The sequence below is a fragment of the Emys orbicularis genome, chromosome 6 (genome assembly GCF_028017835.1).
Source record: "Emys orbicularis isolate rEmyOrb1 chromosome 6, rEmyOrb1.hap1, whole genome shotgun sequence".
NCBI classification, from domain to species: Eukaryota; Metazoa; Chordata; order Testudines; family Emydidae; genus Emys; species Emys orbicularis.
The window spans coordinates 112690141-112698588 of record NC_088688.1 but is presented as its reverse complement, the minus strand read 5'-3'; the positions used below and the strand labels follow the sequence as shown (position 1 = coordinate 112698588).

Genomic DNA, 8448 nt, shown 5'->3' with positions numbered 1-8448 from the left:
ATGACCTCCAGGTGTTTGCTGCATGTTTGCCTCGTACTGCTCTTCTCCACTGAAATCTCATCTCGGCTCTGTACCATGCTTCACTTCCAGCAGAACAAAGTGAACAAGGAGAGCTTGGAGCTTCTGCAGAAAATGAGCGGAAATTTCCCCTCACAATGCATAAATGAAAGGACGGCTTTCAAACCCACCCAGGATGTTGTCCAACTCTCAGTGTCCCAGAAGGAGAATGCCAAGGTGGCAATCCAAGAGATCCTCCAAGAGATCTTCAACATCTTTAGCAAAAACCTCACCCAAAGTGCCTGGGATGGGACATCCCTAGTCAGGTTCCAAAATGGACTTTACCAGCAAATTCAGCGGCTGGAGGCATGTTTGAGAGCACAGATGGAGAAGGAATTAACCAACCCCGAAAGCGAGGCCCTCCAGCTCACCAGTCGGAGAGTAAAACAATACTTTCAGTGGATAGATGCTTTCCTGAAAGAAAAGCAATACAGCCTGTGTGCCTGGGAGATCATTCGCATGGAAATACCCAGATGTTTTGTACTGATTGACAAACTCACTAGAAGCCTTAGTAACTAAGGTACAGTACAAAGCTTTTCCCTGGAGTAAATGAACTAACATTAGTGTAATTTTTACAGCTGAACAGAGATAGGGGATATTTTATAACTGTGCTTATATAGGGCCTGATCCTTCTTCTACAGGGTCTATGGCCAAATAGCAATAGATTTCCATGGCAGCAGCTTTCGGCTCTTCCTGTCCTGTGCTGGAAATGGATTTGCAATTACAAGGATTTATTTTGGGGGGTTTCTACTATTATTTATTTTTGCACATCTTCATAATCTCTCACATATCAGTACTGTTATGCAGTAGGTAATTGGCAGACCATGCAACAAAGTACACATATGTGGAATCCTTAGGCACCTCACCAGCACTTTGGTCATCAGATAATGATACTTTCCTCCCTCCCACACCACAAAGTACTCTAACTTCGACATATGTAGTATGTTTCTACGATTATCATCATTGCTATTAATTAATCTGTCCCCATGAGAACTATTTCTACTATTCCAAGGTTTGAGAAGCTTCCTAGAGACTTTAACAAAAATTTACATACTAAATGACTTGCGACCTTATGTGTGGAAAAGATGTTTTCATTTAATTTATTGAGATCAATTCAATGAAAATTATATTTTTCCCTTTGTGTTTCAGCTACTTCCTATTTCATTTCAGCTATGGACACTGCAACTACTCAGGTTAAAACAGAAGGATGCAGTGGAATCCCTCCTCTCTGCTGATTCTTCCCACGGTGACGTCTAACACTCCATAACGCTTGACGTATTATGCAATACATTCGCTCTATTATGGAATTCATTGCACAAATTACATTTTATGTGATAATATTCTGTTCATTTACTCATTGTTTAAAATGCAAAATGAAGGATATTGATGCAAAAAAGTTACAAGACAATTAAGAATTTTAAAAGAAAGGGTTGGACCTTAAACATTGTTGACATTATGTGTTTGCTATATATTTCTATGGTTCAACTCTTCTCTGATCAAATCTCACCTCTGAACTGTAACATGTAGTATAACCACAGTATAACAGCATAACATGTGTGAACTGGAACAGCTTCCAAACAAAGAGGTGTGGATAATTTTCCTATAATGTCAGAATGGAGAGAGAGATTTCAGGTGGCACCAAGAGGTTCTCAAGTTCTGAGTGTCTCTGAAGGAAAATGCCCAGGTGACAATCCAGGAAATCCTCCAACATATTTCCTGCTGCTTTTGCAAAAATCTCTCCCAAGCGACCTGAGGCAGGAGTTCCATTCAGAGAGTCCAACAGACTCATCAGCCAGCTGGGAATCTGGAGACATGTTTGGTTGCAATGATGGAAGGTGGGACTCTCTGACCAGGAAGGAAGAAAGGACTTTCAGCTCACCAGGATAAAAGTGAAGAGATACCAAGAGAATACGAGTGGAATTAGAAAGTTTTCAACTATAGGACAAACTCAAAGAAGTTTAGATATTAAAATACCAACCTTTAAAAAAATACTACCTGAAATCAATTAATATTTTATACATGATGTAAAATGAGATGCAGTGGAATTTTAAAAGTTGTTGCTACTATTTGTTCTATTTGTGCATTGTGGAAATATTTTCAGATCATTTTATGATATTTGTAACAGGATATTTATGTCAGTCTACTATTTATTGCTCTTATTTATATTTTATCATAGATTTAATAAATCATCATTTTATACAAAATGGCACCATACAGTAGTACTGATTGCTATTAAGTACCCATTTTAAAAAAATCCAGCAAAAAACGATTGTTGTTCAGCCTTAAAACCCCAAGTCCAGAAAGTTCTTATGCACGTGACTTATAGTATGTGACCCATCCCACTGATGTTCGTGCTTCCAGTTGGGAACATACTGAGATACATTGATGAATCAGTGTGCAAGTTCACTGTACTTCCATATTAAAAGAGTAGCAATGGGGTGATAATTAGTCTTTCCACTGTAACAATCCATGCACCAGACCTGACCTCTGCTACTTTTTCCTTGGTTATTTTCCCCTACCAAATAACTTCTTGTTGTGGATGTTTGGTGTAGTAGATAGTTGTGTTGGCGGTGGAGAGAAGAGGGCACTAATCAAGACAGTGTGCACCCTCAGAAACACACCAGTTAAGTTAGCATTTAATTGGCTTGCTCATAACTCCATCAATCAGGTTTGTGTGCATTCACATACCACCTCTCCACAATTTTAAGAGCCCTTTATTTTGAAGTAAATGGCTTCGTTGTGTGGACGGGTGCAGGGTTAATTTGATTTAAAGCTGCTAAATTCGACCTAAACTCGTAGTGTAGACCAGGCCGTAGTGTCATTTCTGTGCAGCTGACATGGCGAGATGCACCCACCAGACCTGTACTAGCACTGCCCCAGCCCAATGCGCATCTGCTCACTCCCGGCCCCGCACATGAATCATAACAATATGGAGAACAAAAATGTTTTCATGGTTTCTTCGTGCGATTTTTCCCCTTTCTAATGTCAGTGAAAAGAGTTTTCTTTTTGGATGAAAACAGATTTTTCTGCCATGAACAATACTGAATTCTTCTGAAAAAGTCTAACTACCCCAAACCTATTCTGTGCTAGAGAGAAACTATTCCCATTCTTGCCATCAGACCTTTAATAAAAAAAAGGGCCATGCTGAGTGGAGAATTCAGTTGAGCTCTTTGACAGTATCACCCGTATCATAAGGAGCAGCCATGCCTATGGGGAATGCCAGCTCGCATTTCTTAAAAGAGAGGAAAACTCTGTAAATATCCCCCAGTGAAGTTCTCCCACATCCTTCCAATGGTGGGCGGGAAGGAGGAGGAGCAGGTTGGACCCTGCCTTCCTCATGGAAGTGGCTGTCATTCCATCTCCAGACTCAGCAGATTCTGTGGTTTCTGCACAGATGACAAAGGTCTCACCTCTTTACATTACCACCCATTACACTCCCTGCCCCCCATCTTTTCAGTGTCAAGGAGTATTTTCCAGAAAAGGACCTAGGGGTTACAGTGCACGAGAAGCTGGATATGAGTCAACAGTGTGCCCTTGTTGCCAAGAAGGCTAACGGCATTTTGGGCTGTACAAGTAGGGGCATTGCCAGCAGATCGAGGGACGTGATCATTCCCCTCTATTCGACATTGGTGAGGCCTCATCTGGAGTACTGTGTCCAGTTTTGGGCCCCACACTACAAGGAGGATGTGGAAAAATTGGAAAGAGTCCAGTGGAGGTCAACAAAAATGATTAGGTGGCTGTAGCATATGATTTATGAGGAGAGGCTGAGGGAACTGGGATTGTTTAGTCTGCAGAAGATAAGAATGAGGGGGGATTTGATAGCTACTTTCAACTACCTAAAAGGAGGTTCCAAAGAGGATGGATCTAGACTGTTCTCAGTGGTACCAGATGACAGAACAAGGAGCAATGTTCTCAAGTTGCAGTGGGGGAGGTTTAGGTTGGATATTAGGGAAAACTTTTTCACTAGTAGGGTGGTGAAGCACTGGAATGGGTTACCTACGGAGGTGGTGGAATCTCCTTCCTTAGAGGTTTTTAAGGTCAGGCTTGACAAAGCCCTGGCTGGGATGATTTAGTTGGGGATTGGTCCTACTTTGAGCAGGGAGTTGGACTAGATGACCTCCTGAGGTCTCTTCCAACCCTGGCACATTTCCTAGGCCCTGACTCTCACTCGATTACCTCTTCCTGGAAATAGAGTCCTGCAGCCGATCAGCCTTAGGCCCTCAGGACCAACATGACCCCCCAAAATATTTTCATAGCTTAACATGCCTTCTACCAGACATACACCTATAGGTATGAGCCTTCTTGTTTACCTCTTCAAAGGACCGTATGTAGGTGTAGCCTATAACACTCAGGCATTTTGCACAGGATTCTAACACTCTATTGCTCTTTTCTGAATGACACAAGAAATGCACAGATTTATACAATTTATACAGATTTATACAGTAAACCCGACATGAAACTCCCTGCCTCAGTTTCCTCCACACTTCAGGTCATTTTATGGGCCTGGATCATGGTTACTTGGGGCCACCCTGCATCCTTCTGTTGCAGTGCATCACTTATATTGACTAAACACAAGTATTGACTAAAAATTACCCTAACTCCAACATTTAAAAATATGGTACTAAAACTGCCTCTTGGATCAGATCTACTGAGGATCCACCCCTCTACCACATTTTGAGTATAAAGACAGCTCTCCAGAACACTATCAGTCAACAATAGCACTACAAACAACAAATTTCAGCCATAGCCTAAACAGCTAAGACTCATTAAACATTTATGAAAAATGTTTGGCCCTTGGTAAACATTTTCAGAAATATTTGTACATGTGAGTTGTTAGAAAAGAACATTTGGGTAAAGACAAAGCTTAACAAGTACTTCTGTAAATACACATTTTAAAGAGGATTCTCTCCAGAAAAGTTCATGCAGCCATCTTGAAAGCAGTTTTGAAACCGAAGGCAACCAATCAGGGAAGAGACATAATTACGTTAACTCAGGTGAACCATCATACAGAACAAGTAGTAAATTATGAATAGGGAATAGTCAAAGCAAAAGATGTGGTGAGAAGGTCCTGAGCAACCAGAGAGTAGAATGTAAACCATTTGTCAAATTATATTAAATAAACACATTAACAAAATCTGAATTTATTTGTAGATCTGCAAATGGGAAAAGGAGCCAAATTAATCTAATTACACATTCAAATAAAGATGGTTGAAATATAGAGGAAAAATAATCCCCAAAAAGTTCTACTCTTTTATATACTGAAAGACTGTGTCTTTACTTCCATTGCTTTCTTACTTTAGCTTTTCTTGTTAGAGTTCAGATTTTTAAATTTCTTTCTCTTATAAATATTCCCTCCTAAGCTTCAACTTGCCATGAAATGCGCACTCAGAACTCTCAGGGGAGACTGGGGTGTATAAGCATTGGGTCCTGTATTGTACATAAATATACTGTGTAAACTTCATTCTTCAAAGTGACACTTCCAAGTAGTTTGGGCACAAACTCTGTATGATAATAAAAGAAAGCGTGTGAGGAGATGGGGGAGTGAGATGTGGCAGAACTAATAAACAAATATTCTTATGTTTTCTTCCTTTCCTTTTTTAAAATTAAGATAAAAATTATTTTCTATTTTTGGATTGAAAACCATTCTCCTTCACTGATGGAAACTCCAGCACGACAGCCTAGTGCTATGGCATGAAAAACAGAAAGTGAAACTTGCTACAGAATGTGTAGCTCATTCAACACACCACTTCGGTTTCAGTGTTTAAGCCCAGAAAAAACACACATTGAAATAAGAAAAAAAAAAAAAAAAAAAAAAAAAAGCACAAATGGTGAAAGTCAATCACATTTGAAACTATAAACCTCATTCATTCATGTCAGGCTCTCTAGCATATTTATTACCTACCACGTCTTTTTGGACAACTCCCTTCCATGTCACTACAGTACATCCCGGGGAACTACTCAGAAGTGCCCAACAAGATAACGTGTTCATACAATTCAACCAAATCTCTTCCTCAGCTGGTATCAGGTTCCTAAGTAGAGCTCCCAGTTTCTCAGTGCCCTCTGTCCATCCTCTGGTAATCCCCACACACAACGTTTTTCTCCCTCATTTTTCAAATGGCCAGGAAATTGAATGAGATTAATAGTTGTCCGGCCCCAGTCTCCCACAGGAATTCTTTCCATGCCTTATCAAATTTTCAGAGGTCCCTATGGCATTACTCCCTCCCAAAGCTTGGAAGGAAGGAAGGAGACAGCTAGAGCATAGCAGGTTTTTATGATTTTCAGTGTCACACCAGCTAGGGAAAAACGAACGAGGAGTCCTTGTGGCACCTTAGAGACTAAAATTTATTTGAGCATAAGCTTTAGTGGGCTAAAATCCACTTCACTGGATGCATGCAGTGGAAAATTATCTTCCTACTGTATTTTCCACTGCATGCATCCAGTGAAGTGGATTCCAGCCCACTAAAGCTTATGCTCAAATAAATTGGTTAGTCTCTAATGTGCCACAAGGACTCCTCGTTCTTTTTGCTGATACAGACTAACACGGCTGCTACTCTTTCCCTAGCTGACAGGTTTCAGTTTTCCATCTGCTGGTGAAGCGAAGGAACAGCAGCTTTACACATCACTCCACTGCTCTGATTTGCAGGGTCTAGCAAAAAGAAGCTCTGCATTAGTTCGCCCCCTCCCCGCATCTTCCCAAATTCACTGTTATCACTTCAGTGCATGGCTAATCTTACTAAGGTAACAGACATTCATGACAACAGCTAGCTAACAATGCTAGCTACAGGTACTTGGGAGTAGACAGACAGGTCCCTACTCTGACCTGTAACTGTATGATAACTGTTAATCATCACTCTTCTTACCCTTTACATTTTCCTTTATCTAATGGGGAAGGGGGGAACCTAAGGAAAGAAATATAGGGTTTCATTATTATTTAAAAAGGGACTCTTTTTGGTTTTGTTCTTCCGATTGTTTGTTCACTTCCTTAAATAAAAAGTAGGAAACTGAAAGTAAAAACCTCAGGCATGGAATACCTTGAATACCAGAAAGTGATGAAAGAAAAACCTCTCTCCTACATAATACTAACATTCAGAGACATGGGGCTAAAACACAGAACTCTGACAAAGACCTTGAACAGGCACCAGTTGCTCACGTTCTGCACAAACACAGGGAATCTCAGACATCATCATGATCAGCAGGAGTTTGCTGCAATTTTGCCTCATGTTGCTCTTCTCCAGTGAAATCTCATGTCTGGACTGTAACAGGCTTCATGTTCTACAAACCAGAATGAACAGCGACAGTTTAGAGCGTCTGGAGAAAATGGGTGGAAACTTTCCCTTCCAATGTCTAAATGAAAGGACAGCTTTCAAGCCCAGAGATATCCTCAAGATCCGACTGTCCCAGCAAGAGAATGCCAAGGTAGCCATCCAGCAGATCCTCCAAGAGCTCTTCCATATCTTCAACAACAATCTCACCCAAGTTGCCTGGGATGGGACGTCCATAAAGGAATTCCAGAATGGACTTCACCAGCAGATTGAGAAGCTGGAGACGTGTTTGAGTGCTGAGATGGAAAAGGAGGTAACCTACCCAGGAAATGAGACCATCCTGCTCACCAGCCTGAAACTGAAGAGATACTTCCAGACAGTAGACGATTTCCTGAAAGAAAAGCAATACAGCCAGTGTGCCTGGGAGATCATCCGTGCGGAAATATCCAGATGTTTTCTAATTCTCGACATACTCACAAAAAGACTTTAAAATGAAGGTACCATATATTTATTTTTCCTAGAAAAAACTCAAATAATATTATATGAATAAAACAGCTGAAGAGAGATGGGTCATAATTTTATAATTCTTATTATTAATAGGGCCCAATCTTTCTCCCATAGCTGTACGGGTGAAATTACTATTTCAAACTCATGTTAATAAAACGGTTTTACAGTAGCATATAGTTTAGTGGTTCTTTACCGCACACAATATTCTATATGAAAAAATATACAAGTATATCATAACTGTTAACTAATGACAAAATATCATCCTTTAAGAATTAACCATACCAAATATAACTTTGCCCAGTAAGCGGCTTAGTTGGGGAAAACAGCAACAAGCCCACTTTTAACAACTGCCTAGTAAGAGAAAATCCCAATCAGGACACCAGAAAATTGACGGTCTGTGGGCACACACTTCTATCCCACCATCTAATTCTGCCAGTTACTTCTGCACATAGGGATGGCCAAGGCTACTTATTCTGCTTTTCTTTGTTCTGTTTACCTCTATATTTCAACAATTTTGGTAAAAAAAAAAAATTTCCACAAGGTCATATGTGCACTAAGGCTCAGGATTTATGATTTGACATCTGGTTAGAAAAAGATGGTCTATATTTGGCATTTGAAACTC

General features: G+C 40.3%; 2 protein-coding genes across 2 annotated transcripts; both read left to right on the top strand.

The window, feature by feature from the left end:
• Positions 1-576, top strand: LOC135880616 (interferon beta-like). Its single transcript, XM_065406963.1, has one exon. It carries the CDS (start codon positions 1-3, stop codon positions 574-576), a length of 576 nt encoding a protein of 191 aa, XP_065263035.1.
• Positions 577-7242: 6666 nt separating this feature from the next.
• LOC135880628 (interferon beta-like) lies at positions 7243-7809 on the top strand. Its single transcript, XM_065406976.1, has one exon. The coding sequence runs from the start codon at positions 7243-7245 to the stop codon at positions 7807-7809; it is 567 nt and encodes a 188-aa protein (XP_065263048.1).
• The last annotated feature ends 639 nt before the right edge of the window (positions 7810-8448 follow it).

Excerpts from the sequence above, each read along its gene's own strand:
- LOC135880616 (XM_065406963.1), top strand. The coding sequence starts at position 1 with ATGACCTCCAGGTGTTTGCTGCATGTTTGCCTCGTACTGCTCTTCTCC.
- LOC135880628 (XM_065406976.1), top strand. The coding sequence starts at position 7,243 with ATGATCAGCAGGAGTTTGCTGCAATTTTGCCTCATGTTGCTCTTCTCC.